The sequence below is a fragment of the Alexandromys fortis genome, unplaced genomic scaffold, assembly GCF_014885135.2.
Source record: "Alexandromys fortis isolate MF-2015 unplaced genomic scaffold, M_Fortis_MF-2015_v1.1 scaffold_102, whole genome shotgun sequence".
NCBI lineage: Eukaryota > Metazoa > Chordata > Mammalia > Rodentia > Cricetidae > Alexandromys > Alexandromys fortis.
The window spans coordinates 6,385,565-6,400,046 of NW_026067984.1; the positions used below are offsets into that span (position 1 = coordinate 6,385,565).

Here is a 14,482-nt window from a genome sequence, read left to right on the forward strand (position 1 = left end):
TTTCTTTTTTTCTTCTCAAATAGCCCTTTCCAATAAGTCTGATGTCAGGAACTAGGATTGGATGAGAGGGAATGAGACGGATCTAGGTGGATCCTGGTCATGTGTGTGGAGGCCACTGTGGACTGTGGCAGAGGAACAGCATTAGTGTGATCAGAATTATTTGCTTTTCCACTTTAAAGTTTCCTGTGTGCACTCGCTACATTTCTTATGGAAGTGCTATTTTCTCTTTTACTTTTCAAGCAAAGACAGTGTCCTTTTATATGTGTTCAGAAATTAAAATTGATTTTCTTTTGAAAATAAATCTCAGCTCTATCTACTGAAATAAAGAAGAGGAGAGAGCCAAGATATTACTCAATTTAAAGAATTATCTATAGTGGGTCTCGTAGCGTGAAAGTCAAGCCTGAACACTCCCTGAGTCATGTTTCATGTCAGTGGTTGCTCTGGCTTCTTCCAGACTTATCCTTCCAGGGGCTGTTTTAGCAACTCATAATCACTCTGAGAAGTTCTGTTTTCCTAAAGAAGCAGCAGCCGTGTTTAAGTTTACATGACCCCGGTTTCATGACAGTGGTAGCAAATCAGATATCTTATCCAAGGAAAAGCATTTTTGGCTTAGAATTCCATCACTCTCATGGTGGGAGTCAGCCTCAGCTCAGCTCAGCACTGCTGCAGAACACTGGCCGTGAATCTTTCAGAAAGCATAAACACAATTGGTATTTATAGCATTGTTAACATTTGTTGAATAAGTTCTGGGAGTGGTCTGTAAGCCCATCTTCAGCAGGTGGGGCAGGAATCTTTGTTGTGACTGTGGTGAGATTTAAGGCCAGGACGACAGGATTACAGTGGTTGCAGCAATATTGTAAATTAGGAGTATTGGATACCATACTCTAAGTTGCGGTTTCATGCAACCACAACTCACAATGCTGCAGAACGGGTCCTGAAGCATCACTAGCCAGAAGTGTGTTGCACAGATGGCGTATTTGACACAGTGCAGGGCAGAAACAGTACAAGGAAAAGCCAAATAAACGGCCAGGATTAGTCAAATTTTAATTGAAAATCTACGTTAAAAAACACTGAAATTTTGCCAGACTTCCTTGTACATCAAAACCACAATAATAGACAAAATTTCCCTCGGTTGACTAAATGAGCATCAAAGTTGTCATTACTGCTCAGCTTTGCGTGAGCTCAAGCTCGTCAGCTAAGTGGTAAATAAGTAGCTGGATTATGTAGTAGACGTTAGACAGCGAAGGATGCATGTTTTCGTGTTTTGTTTTTATCTTTAATCCCTGTCAGTGTTTCAGGAACCCTGAGCCTGTTTCTGTCCAGCTTCATTTCCTTCAGGCCGTCCCTACTTTTCACTGTTGCTCAGTTTTACTCACTGTGTTTCTCACTACAGGAAAAATTTTAGGATGATTAGAAAAGGTGACACAAACTTGAAAAATAATTATTTGACAGTATGATATATTTTTAATAGTCTTATTTAATTTCTAGTAAGATGGGGGAGGTTTATTCAGAATACAAAGAAACCAATGAAATCCCTAGTATAGGGGAAACACTCGACTCAAGGACACATATGTAAGTTTGTTGTCCTACCTCTTCGCCTCTGCTAGTACTGTCTGCAGAGCGTGTCTTTCAGGTTTTAAGTTAGGTAGCATGCAGTCAAATTCCTCAGTGAATCTTAGTATTTGACACAGTGGATGCTCACAGATATTTAGGGGAAAATAGACTGGGGTTTTCTTGCCAAATGAACAGCTGACTCAGTCCCCACTTCTCTGTGTTGGTATCACAGTTGTTGGGTACCCTCCGAATGCAGCCGTTAGAGCCACTCTGATGCCGTGTGCTCACTGCGCTTGCTGTTGGCCTTGGTTACTTCTTTGACAACATTCCACTCACTTTCCTAAGCAGGTGGCTTTATCTCCTGGCTCCCAGTAGCCAGATGGAGCGTTCTCGTCAGAGATACTGTTTGAAATGATCCATGAGCACGGTGCCGCTGAGAGTTACTGAGTGACATTTGTTTCTCTTGGTTGTATCTGCCCTGACTCGCTGGTTTCTTTCAGATTGGCAGCTGGGATTATGCTATAGTAGATGGACAGCTACAAGAACTAGAGTCTACTCAGTCTGGGCTGGTCCTCAACTGAATGTGCTTGGAATGTATGGGCTCAGTTCTGAGGCATTAGTAGGAAAATCAGTATCTTTCTTCATGGTCTACACTTGTGTCTCCCTCCACAGCATCATTTGAGCAGAACTGTTGGTAAAATAATCCTATCCTCCTAACCGTACTATATCCAGTCTTCTCATTGTGTTCTTAGTTTTAACCAAGTTTCCTTTTATTTAGCCTACTGCTGTTTTGGACTTTATAGAATTATATATTCCTCCAGCTACCTGATAAATTTTTAGTGTTGTTTGCATGTTTATGTTAAAATGTATCATGCTTCTTAAATATTACTATTTAATTAATCTTAAATAATACTAAAATCTTATGAAAAGTGTGACTTCCTTGTCATCAAATAGAAATAAGCTTTTGACTGACCCTCTCAACTGAGATTCTTGGACTGTTAAAATATATTTCTGACTGTTACATTAATGAATAAATTGTTCATAAAAATATCTCAAACAATGTAGATCTTTCTTTAGATTTCTTAGACCATTTCAGACTTCTTTGTTACTTCAAAAATATGCTATATTTGTATGTCATATCAAACAAAATAGTAAAGAAAATTTATGTGTTCTCTTACCAATCTTTTTATCCTCCCATCCCTTGAAGGAAGGCTATTACTAGTTTGGTATGTATGGTACCAGATTCAACATTAAGATGTTCCTCATAGGCATTTGTATACGCACATGGTAATGAATGTTACCCCCATATGTAAGAGTATATGTTTTTAATTGCATAAGGCCATACTTTAGGTATACTATATGCAACTAGAAGTTTTTTCAGCGTATTCTAGGTTGGCTTCACCATAGGGTAATGCAGCTCAACTCACTTTGTTCGTTCGTTTTGTGAGGTAGGGTCTCACTGTATAAGTCTGCTGGCCTGGAGTTAACTGTGTTGCCAGGCTGGCCTGGAGCCTCCTAAGCACTGGGATTAAAGGTGTGTGCGCTGCCTCCAGAATCCCACTCATTTTAATGGCTGAATAGTGTTCCATTATTATTAATTTAGGCCATTTTTGAAAACTTTTAAGAAATATGTTCACCTCCATGTGATCCTTTTGTTATGAATAGTCACAAAAATGAAATCAGTAGTCCTATCTACTTATAAAAATCCAACTCCCGAATTTTTAGATATTTTTCTGTATGTTCAATTTTGCTGCCTTTTAATTCTTTAATAAGATAGAATCACTCATGCTCAGTTTTACTTATTTCTTTACCATCTCCCTCTTTTATGTGTAGTATTACACATAGACTATTCTATGTATTATTGTAGTTCCATGTAAAAAATTACATTTCCCCCTTGAAAGGCTGTTTTTGTTTGTAATGACTATACTCTATGGTGCTCTAACTCTGTTTTAGCAGTGTATTTCTGGGCCACTTAGAATTTAATTTGAGTTAGGCTTTAACTATCGTTTTTAAAATTTTATTGTTTTATTTTTCAGTTCTGGGGCTCAGACTCAGGCCTTCACATGCTAGGCAAGCACTCTTTTACGGAGCTCCACGCCAACCTTTCACCTTTTAATTCTGTGAAAGGATCGCACTGACTACTAAGAAGTAACAGTGTCTCTTCCCTTAGGTTAAGCTATGCAGGCAGGGGTTTGGCTAGTTTGTAAATGCTTTTAACCAAACTGCCTGTTTGGTCTTTAACCAGTTAGAATTACTATCCAAATAAGGCCATGTATGTATGTAGACAGTTTCCTCTTTGGGAATTTTCATTTCTTTTTTTTTTTTTTTTTCTTTTCTTTTTTGGGTCAGGTCCTTTGTGGGAATCCTTTCTTTGGCCTTTGCAGTTGAGGCTGTTTGAGATTTTTTTGTCCTTTGTCACTTGGTTCATATTCATGTTGATATCCAACCAGATTATTCAGCAATGGCTCTAGTGGGTGCTGAGGATCAGCCAGCCAGGCAGATGCAGTGAGAACACAACCTCTTCCCTGGTTCGAGTTCAGAAATGGGGAGGGAAAGAGGTGGGATACCGTGGACCATGCCTGCAGGCTGAAGTTTGACTCTGTTGTACTGGGGGGAAAATGAATCTAACGTGTGGAGCCCTAAGAAACATTCCTTGATAGCAAGGTAAACTAGAACCCTGACAACACTGCAGGGCCTAGCTTTGGTAAAGTCAGGAAATTTAAGCATACTAATAAGGCAGCTTTTAAACAAATTATTTAGTTCCTTTTGCCCTTTTCTAATTTTATGGTGCTTTTATATGCAAAAATATAGGAAATAAAATGCATTGTCAGAGTGGTGTGTTTCAAAAGGGGGCATATATATTAACTGCAGTCACGTATTCAAGTTATTCTGTCCTAACACCCACCTCAAAGTAAAACTTCATTTATTGTCAGCTGCCACATCATGGTGAGTTAACTTCTTCTCTTAAATTGAAAAGCTTAGTTCAGAGACTGAGATAGTCTTAAACAAAAGCCAAATGCATTGTTACTAAAACATTCCCCATCTTGTCTCTGACTGTATGTGTATGCGCGCGCGCACACACACACACACATACACACCGGCTTTATGTACAGCTATAAAATCACTCCAGTATGTGGTAGTTGGCACAGACACACTATGAATGGGCAGCTTGTTAAACTTGGATTCATCACATGTCCATTTGGAGATCCATTAGTAAGATCTCCAGGTACTCTTTGAGATGCTGTTTATAAAATATAAATATGTGACTTCACTGGAATACCTCAAGGTATTTCATGATCTTTTTATTATTGTATATTTCAACATCTGAAATGCTGCTTGGTGGGTTCAGGTTTTATTACAGAAGGTAAAACAAACTATTTACATAAATCATTGGGAATTGATAAACAAGAATATTATATAATAACCCAAACTTTTAACAGAAAGGTTTAGCTGAGTGTTTTGCTCATTGCCGAGCTGCTCTGCACTGGTGATAGTGCATCTTTCAGCTGTGTCTCTGCTCAGTTAAGGTGATGTGTATGGCCATTCACTCAGTAAATATTTATTGCACACCTACTGTACGCAAGCCCCAGAAACACAGAAGTACTTGGCAGTCTGTATTCTTAGTAAGATTTAAGGTGTAAACATTGAGACAGGAAAATTTAAGTCATTCAATAATTAGTACATTAGATAAATACGTAGTACCAAGGTTAGTTCTCTTGCCCGCAGAGCAACCAGACGGGAGCACTTCTCTGAATGGTGGGAAGCGTGAGCGCTTAAGAGTCTCTCACTTACTTCCCAGAGCATTTCAATACGGTGCCCAGAACCCTTATTTTAGGGGTTTGTTGAGGACATTGAAAACCCCCTACATCCCTCGGCTAATACGTGAATGCTGAGATTTGAGCCACGCCCATCTGATTACATGTTCTGCGTGTCTGGCCCTCAAGTCTGCCATCACTTAGTGATCAGGAACGTGGACAGGAGGATTTCAGTTAGGAAGTCACGTATCAAAGTTGCCGCTTTAAAACTAAATATCTTGCAAGTTAAGAAGTATTCAACCTCTCAGAAAAACATGAGGGCTGCCAGCTAGTACTCAGAATTTTGGACATTGAGGAATATTTTCATTTTTAGTATAGTCTTAAAGGTAAAAATTTAAATTTCTAACAGACAAGAATATTGTCTTTACCTAGGCTAACTCTGTTTGAGATAATCTCAGGCCAAAGATGTCATTTTCATTGAAGCTGACTAACTGGTAAATTGAGATTCTTTGCCCCATATCAAAATAAGAATTTTACATAACACATTTTGAGAAAACATCCTGGAAAGTAAAGCTCTGCAGGTGAAAGTGATTTCATTAAAATCAGGTTAGGCATTTGATATTATTAAGCTACCCTGTTACCAACTCACACTGTTGAACATCATGCAGTCTGAATATCTCTATATGTCTTAAGGTTTCAGCTCTCAGTTCCAGTCCCCACATCCCCTACATTGTCTGTTGCTGCGTCCTGAAGGCTGCATCGAAACAAGAAAGAGAAGTGTAAACAGACTTACCCTAGGGGCCTTTTCAGGTCACACACTATTCCTCCATGACTTCTCACTGTACCTTAACAGTAACTGCTGTAGTGAGACACTGGAGTATTGTCATGTCCCTCAAGGGGTTTGGGGCTGGAATTACTGCCTCAGTGATGACCGTTTGGTCTCCATGGTAGCAGACATGCGTCTTCACTTAATGCTCCCATCTTCTGCCTTGCTCCTGTGTTGCCCTCATTAGGAATAATCCTCAGGGCTGGGAGATGGCTCAGTGTTTAAGAGCATATGTTTTTCTAGGATTCAGTACTCAAAACTGCCTATAGCTCCAGCTGACCTCTGAGAGAGAGAATGTGTTTACATGCCAGGAACTATGGCTTACTAAAATTCTTCTCCTCTGAAACCAAACCTCTTGACGACGTAGCCTCCCACAGTTCACCAAATCACCGTCAGCACCACTGTCTTCCATACACCTTCTAGTATGTCCCATTAAGCAGGGCTTAAAGCACTCCACTGCTTTCCTAACCCAAAGTACCAAAGTCCAAATTCCTCCAAACAAATACATGGTCAGGTCTATCAAAGCAATACTCCAGTCCCTGGTACCGACTTCTGTCTTAGTTGGGGTTTCTATTGCTGTGAAGAGACACCGTGACCACAGCAACTCTTATAAGGAAAACATTTAATTGGGTGGCTCGCTCACAGTTTCAGGCCCTTTATCACAGGGGCAGCAAAAGCAGCTATGACAGTGGCTAATAATGCTATAACCACAGACCACATGCTAAATCACCATGACCCAATACCACATACATCTTTACTACAGACAGAATTCCATGCTTCTGTCTCAATACAACACATACTGTCTTTCCCTTGATCCTGTTATGAAGTAGAGGAGATGGAGTCTGGGGTATAGTTGAGGGGTAGAACACATGATATGGTGGTGTGGAAGAAAATGGCTCCCAAAGGGATTGGCACTAGTAGGAGGTGTGGCCTTGTTGGAGGAAGTGTGTCACTGTGGGGGTGGGCTTTAAGGTCTCTCTTGCTCAAGCTTTCCTCAGTGACTCTCAGTTTATTTCCTGTTGCCTGCAAGATAGCAAAACCAAAGCAGGTGACTTCAGTTTCTCTTTGGGATGGAATGACACCCAAATCAGCACCCCCATCTCTCATCTCAGAGTCAGGCATGGGCTTTTTTTTTTTTTTTTTTTTGCATATTGGTGTGTAGATTTCATAATTTTAACATAAAGTTACTATCTTTCTCCTGTCAGACTGGTTCTATGCAACAGAAACCCTACTTCTGTTTATTGCTTTCCTATTATCTGAAACTGTGAGCTCAAACAAAAAGAGAATAAAATAGTTTTGTCTTTTTACTTCATTGCTCAAAGTCACCCATCTCTACAACGTATTGATTTTTAAGTTGTAATTTTCATGCTCATTCCTGTCTGTCACATAACTTCAGGATTAAGGTGCTCGCCTCAGCTTTGACAACTTTCTAAACCTCTAAAGAGATGACTCTCTCTGTTGTCACTTAGCCCAAAACTACACTTCAAAATCCAAGCTATATTTTAGTTTTCTTAAATGTGAACCACCAAATGTGAACCTTTCGCCCAAAGTCAGAGCACTGAAACAATATGCCCTGCGACACACAGAGACACACGCAGACACACACACATACACACAGGGACACACACGGGTTTTATTTTTTTTTTGCAATTTTTTTTCTTTCTTTGATTATTTGACAGTGAGGTTTTTTTAGTGTGAACTTTGTAGGTGACCAAGTCCTGTCAAAATGTAAAAGGTTGGACACACAGAAACTAGCCCTTGCCTCATTATGCTGTCCTTTTACTGTAACTAAACACACTTTGTTCATTGAAATGATGGTGATGACTTAATAAAGGTAATTTATAAATTTTATACTTACCTTTCATCTGCAAGCCCATGGTTTTCTTGTTCTCGGCCTCCTCCCTAACACCGTACAGTGACAGGAGCGCAAAAGGATTGACTGGTTGGCCGAGAAGGGAAAGCTGCTTAGGTGCAAATCTTTTTTTTTTTAAATATTTATCTATTTATTATGTATACAATATTCTGTCTGCATTATGCCTGAAGGCCAGAAGAGGGCACCAGACCTCATTACAGATGGTTGTGAGCCACCATGTGGTTGCTGGGAATTGAACTCAGGATCTTTGAAAGAGCAGGCAATGCTCTTAGACGCTGAGCCATCTCTCCAGCCCTTAGGTGCAAATCTTGACTGTACCATAGGCAAGGAATCCAGGGTCTCTTTCTCCTTCTTACCTATAAAATGAAGACCATAATGTTATGATAAAATTTGAAGTTACTTAAACAAGTTCCTGGGGAAAGTGAATTCCAAATAAGTAGTTGTTAGCTGCCCTCAGGGACTGTTGGTTGACTCCTCATTGAGGATCTAATTTATACAAAAACACTTTGCATTGGTATTTATAGAAACCTCACTTAACCTGTTATTGTTAGTTTAGTAAGAACACAAACTTAGCTTAGAAAACAGCATTAGATGACATAGTTTGTGGATGCTGTGAGTGCAAAATCTGATCATTGCCCATGCTGGCTCTGCTTCTCCACTTAGTTCTCACAGACGTCTTGCAAGTTTTTTCAACCTCTGCAGGTTTTACAGCTTGCCTTCACACACTAGACCAGCTTTCCAACTACATTTACCCTTCTTCCTATAACGAATAGATTCTTTTATTTATTTTTTATTTTACATATATTTGTATTTGCCAACATGACATGTATGTCTGTGTGAGGATGTCAGATCCCCTGGAACTTGAATTGCAGACAGTTTTGAGCTGCCATATGGGTTCTGGGAATGGAACCCAGGTCCTTTGGAAGAGCAACCAGTGTTCTCAACTGGTGAGCCATTTCTCCAGTCCAAGAATGCTTTTTTTTTTTTCAAGACAGGGTTTCTCTGTAGCTTTGGAGCCAGTCCTGGAACTAGCTCTTGTAGATCAGGCTGGCCTCAAACTCACAGAGATTGGCCTTCCTCTGGAATTAAAGGCATGTGCCACCACCGCCCAGCTCTAAGAATACATTCTTAAAGGGAAGACCTATGCCAAAGGTCAGCTGTGTGCACCTTGTTGGAAGGAAGTAAGACAGGGGAAGGGGAGACAGACCTAATGAAACTATGTATTTTTGCATTTCCTGATTACTGAGTGCATAAATAAATAAATGCTTTCATTGTTTCTACAAGGTCCTTGCAAAGACCATTAGTGTTCTCCACAGCATATTAAGGTTTGAAATTAATATTGGACAATGGTTGTATTTCCTTGTTTATGATCTGTCAAGTGTTTTATGGCACGAAGGTCCTTTAGAGCATAGAGAAATTGAAAACCTACTTTCTTAAGGATTATAGTACAATATCTACAAGGTGAACATATATTTTCTTATGGATTTGAGGGATTTTCTCTATCTTTTAGTCTTGGAGTTAGATTGGACAACTTTGCTGGTATTCAAGGGTCCTGTTTATTCTGGCTTCCAGTCTCATCACAAGTCCTAGTCAAACATTCAGGTTAGAGATCCAGGGCAGGTACACACAGGGCCTCCTTTCATGGGCACTGTTTATTCATGGGAGGAGACAGACATAAACAAGTAAACAAAGTCACTAGATAACTGTGGGCAGGAGGTTTCTCCTATGTTGAGGGGCTTGGGAAGTGATCATCTATGCCAAGTGGACAAATAAGAACTAATAGTGTGTGTTTTGCAAAACACACACACACACACACACACACACACACACACACACACACCACCTTCCCAAAAGGGCACATACACATGCTGTTCTGCTTAACTGGTCCTGGCTACACTATCTCATGTTGGGACACAGCATATGGCTTTTACCCTGTTATTTAGCCCCCGAGGTTCAACAATAATGATCTTGCTGTGGCAAAGGTAATGCAGTGCCCAGCCATTTTCAGAGGAGCTGTATTAGGTTGCTGTTTTCTCTCTGCTCCCCCCTGCCAGGATGGGATGGAGACTAGAGCCATAGCAGCAGCAGTTTCTAGCTACCTGTAAAAGGGCAGCTGCTCGTCGTTCCACGGGATAGGCGTAGAAAATGAAAAGCAGGAAGGGTACTTTGTTATTGAGATAGCTTTTCTCTGCCTCACATGTTGTAGAAACTCCCACTGTACTGCAGGGTGACCTCGCCCTCAGTGCCCTGGCCAGGTGCCTAGGTCTACTGCGGGAACAACGGGTTGATTTTTCGACATGAAACTAGAAGCAAGTATAGAGTGACATTTGGGGTGGCTGTTGTCCTTCTGCTCGTAACCCTCCTAACCCTCAGACTTTTCTTTGCCCCTTTCAGGCCGTTGAAGCTCAAATCCGAAGTTTTGGACAGACACCATCTCAACTGCTCATAGAGCCGCACCCTCCCCGAGGCTCGGCCATGCAAGCGGTGAGTGCTGTTTCCACTCTTCTCTGGCCTCTTGAGCTCACCCCTGCTGTCCTCACCAGGCTCTCACCGAGTGTGAGAGTCCCTACCACACCTACATAGTGTCAGCCTGCTTACAACCAGCCAACACTATGGTATGCTCCCCTGGAGTCTCGAGAAAGTAAACAGTCTCTAGTGCGCATGTTTATCAGCTCATAGAAACATAGAAAGAATGATTTACACTGGGGCGTATGAATTAGTCTTGGTAATAACTTGAGGCTGGGTCTCAGGCTGCTGGGTGATGGTTCATAGAAACCCTTCCACTGCTCCACTGACCACTCCCGGATCACTGCACAGCCATGGTTTCTGAGCCTGTTGTACCATTTCTTCTATGTGGCAAAAGATTGTTACCTCCTGGAGGCAGATCTGTAGGGTAGAAGGCCCTTATTATCTTTATTCTTTGAACTGAATAGCTGAACTCCTTCTCAGACCTATACAGATTCTATTTTTAATCTGATACATAAGTGGGTAGCAAAGAAGGCACATTAAAAAAAAAAAAAACCACCGTTTTCAGAAAGCATGCCATTAGTCTGGGGAGACTGATTCGACCTGGCTAGCTGTTTCTTACTCTTTCTCAACGTGGCTGGCAGAAGCTCCTAGGGTTAACAAGAGTTTATTTCTCTCCTCCAAGTTTTACCAGTTCTTGTTTATCTATGGCTGTTGCCACTGGCACAGCCCAGCCCAGGAGGGCAGAACATGCTCTTCTTCCCAGAGTTCCCTGGGGTGGCTTGCTAAGCTGCATCCTCAGGGCAGAGCGTGCTCTCCTTCCTAGGATGTGATGGAGATGCTGACTGGAGGGTCACTTGGGTGTAAGCAGCAGTGGATAGTTGTAGAAGTTGTGTCTGTTGCTTGCTGTGTAAAGTATTTTGTCCTCGCCACGTAACCAAGAGTTGGCCCTAAGAGTCACTGTGTAAGCACAATGTTGTTCCTACACATGGGGTTGTTGGTTTTCCCCACATGCTTTTTAAGGCTAGAAACAACAATTTAAGCCTAATAATATTTACAGTATGAGCTGCTAATCTCAGAAAAAAATGTAGGAACTTCCTTTCAGGGAGACTTTATGAATCTGTTGTACTCTGATTTTCTCTGAGTTTATAAATTCACTTTAGTAAATATTTTTAAACAATGTAGTTGAAAAATAAGACTTGGGATACAGAAGTGGTGTTCATTTCCTTTCCACTGGGTTTTTAAAAAACTTGCTTACAGAACATTGTCATTGCTCTTTGTTCCTCATCCTCTAGATCTAATTTAATGAAAATCATATAAATGGGTCTTTGTATGAAAAATTTCTGATATCAGGGGTTTATTTTGGAATTAAGGGCCCGCATTTATTGATTGTTTTTACTAACATTCAGATGAGTTTCCATCCCACTGTCTCCCACCATACACACATATGAAATAGCAGAAATTAAAGCCAGCTCGTACTGCGATAAGTGCAGGAGCCATGATATACACCAGGTGTAGTAATTAGCAGGCGCACGAAGCTGCCTATTTGTCTGGTTCTGCCGCTGTTGCTGTATCCCCCTGTGTTTTCACACCATCAGATAGTTGGATTTAATTGAGGCCACATCAGTTGAGGCATTACTGACACCTTTAATTGAATGAGCATCCAGGGAGGATTAACTCATAATATTGATTGGCTTTTAGCCACTTGCTCAGAAGGGTGTCTGGATAGCTTATTAGTTGCCTTTATTTACACCTTTATGCAAAGAGTGCAAATAGGAAATCTTAGTGCAATATGTTTTTCTAAGTACTCTTAATAACTTTTTTAAAAGGGCTGATAATAAAAATGCAAATGTATTTAAATTTTTATTAGTAGTTCTGAATAAATGTGTTAAATATATGTGCCTCCACATTTACATATACCTGGTGTTCTGAAATATGAGGGTAGGAAAGCAGCCAGAAGCATTTCATCTAAGTGTTTCAGTCCTGAACGATACTAATCAGCTATTAGAAAACAGACATGGTCAGGGAGCACTGCGGAAAGTTACCGTGGGATAGCCGAGGACAACGGACAAATAAACCAGTGAATTAGGGTAGTGTTTACGTGTCTTAGGTTATGACATATGGGCTATAGAAATGAAACACACCCTTAGTAGTCTTCAAGATTTATTTTCTTGCTGGTTATTAGAAGAGTATTTTGCATAGTATTTTCAATTTCTGACTTTTCTAGGGACAGGTAAAAAAATGTCTTGAGCTTTGAGGTTTTTCTGTTGTTGTTTGTAACTGAGAGGGAAAAGAAACATAAGCATTTCTCTTTATCCCTATTTATGGCTTGATGTGCTATACAAATATATTGCCAGTACATTTACATTGCTTTGAAACAACTTTATAATTAAGTTTATATATTACATTCATAAATTCTCCACCATAGTAATAATTGCATGTTTCACGCTTTTAAAAAATCATATTTGTTTTAATCATGCCTCAGTTGTCAAAATATTCATGCTACTCAAGGCTTACTTTTGATTATCTTTGGAAATTATCTTAACTTGTTTTCATGACATTTGCCTATTCTCATTCTTTTTATTTTTGTTTAAAATGAAAAGATCACTGGGTGACACATGATGGCAACTGAGATGGATTAGTACAGCTCCCAATACTTTGAATCTAAATCACACCATCTTTTAGCATTGCATGGCAGTAGACAAAGAAAGGGCGCCAATAAAATTTGTAGACTTTTTTCTTTAAAAATATATCTATTTAATGTGCACTGGTGTTTTGCTTGCATATATATGTGAGGGTGTCAAAGCCCCTGCAACTGGAGTATAGACAGTTGTGAGCTGCTATGTGAGTGCTGGGAATTGAACCCTAGTCCCCTAGAAGAGCAATCAGTGATCTTAGCTGCTGAACCATCTCTCCAGCCCAGATTTGTAGACTGTTAACATGTTTCATTAATGCATCCTACTTTAGTCACCAAAAATACCAACATGAGCTGGGGATGTAGCTCAGTGGTAAAGCATTTGCTTAACATGTTGGAGGCCCGAGGTTCAGTCCCCAGTGCTGGGGGAAAAAGTTCTAATGTCATGTGCCATAGGCAAAGCGAGTCGGTCATAAGCACAGTTGTACAAACTTTCTGAACATCACACTTTGACTTGCAGCCTGTTTTAACATGCTCTTCCTCTTCTTCTCCCGTATCCTCTCTCTCTCTGTCTTTTGTTTACTTGGGTTTTGTCTGTCCACTCAACAGTATCTCCTCCTGCAGAGTCCGTTGATGTTCACAGACCAAGCCCAGCAAGATGTCATCATGGTCCTAAAGTTCCCTTCTAACTCCCCTGTCACCCACGTGGCAGCCAACACCCAGCCAGGCTTGACAACTCCTGCTGTCATTACGGTCACTGCTAACAGACTCTTTGCTGTGAACAAGTGGCACAACCTTCCTGGTGAGTAAGAAATACCTGAACTGTTAAACATTAATGTCAGTCAAAATGGTGAATATTAAACGCTTAAAGAGATCCCACCTAAGGCATATAGTGTAAATGTAAAAACGTGAGCTATTTTTAGCACCTGATATTTAATACTTGTCAATAGAGATACTATTTCTAACATTATTTTTTCTAACAAAATATTTTAGTATAATGGTCCTGTGTATTATGTCTACAATTGGCATATAATTATCAGGTACCACTTCCCAAATTATTCATTCGGATTACATCTGACAAAAAACTTTCTTTTGTCTAGAATCTGCTAAACATTCTGTTGTTTTTTTTTTTTTAACTCTCTTGCAGCTCTGATGATTGAACCTAAGATCTTTTACAGCAAATTCTGTTCCACTGGTTAAATCTCTACCCCAGACTCATCCTTTTATGCATGGCATGGTAGAATCTGTTGTGGAACATATAAATGACAGAGTACTAATAAGTACTGCTTACCCATTAGTACTGCCTTCTTCCACTGAGTGATAAATAGCCATATTCAACTGAAGGACTACTAGTATCCCAAACCATCTGTCTT

At 40.2% G+C, this 14,482-nt stretch overlaps 1 protein-coding gene across 3 annotated transcripts in view; it reads left to right on the forward strand.

The window, feature by feature from the left end:
- Positions 1-14,482, forward strand: part of Lrba (LPS responsive beige-like anchor protein) — a 468,170-nt gene that overhangs the window by 411,131 nt on the left and 42,557 nt on the right. For 2 of the 3 annotated variants that reach the window (XM_050158812.1, XM_050158811.1), the window contains exons 49-50: positions 10,403-10,492; positions 13,719-13,911. In XM_050158812.1, coding sequence (XP_050014769.1) covers positions 10,403-10,492; positions 13,719-13,911 — 283 coding nt within the window. The remainder of the gene's footprint in view (positions 1-10,402; positions 10,493-13,718; positions 13,912-14,482) is intronic. The other variant, XM_050158813.1, reaches the window with a different exon arrangement.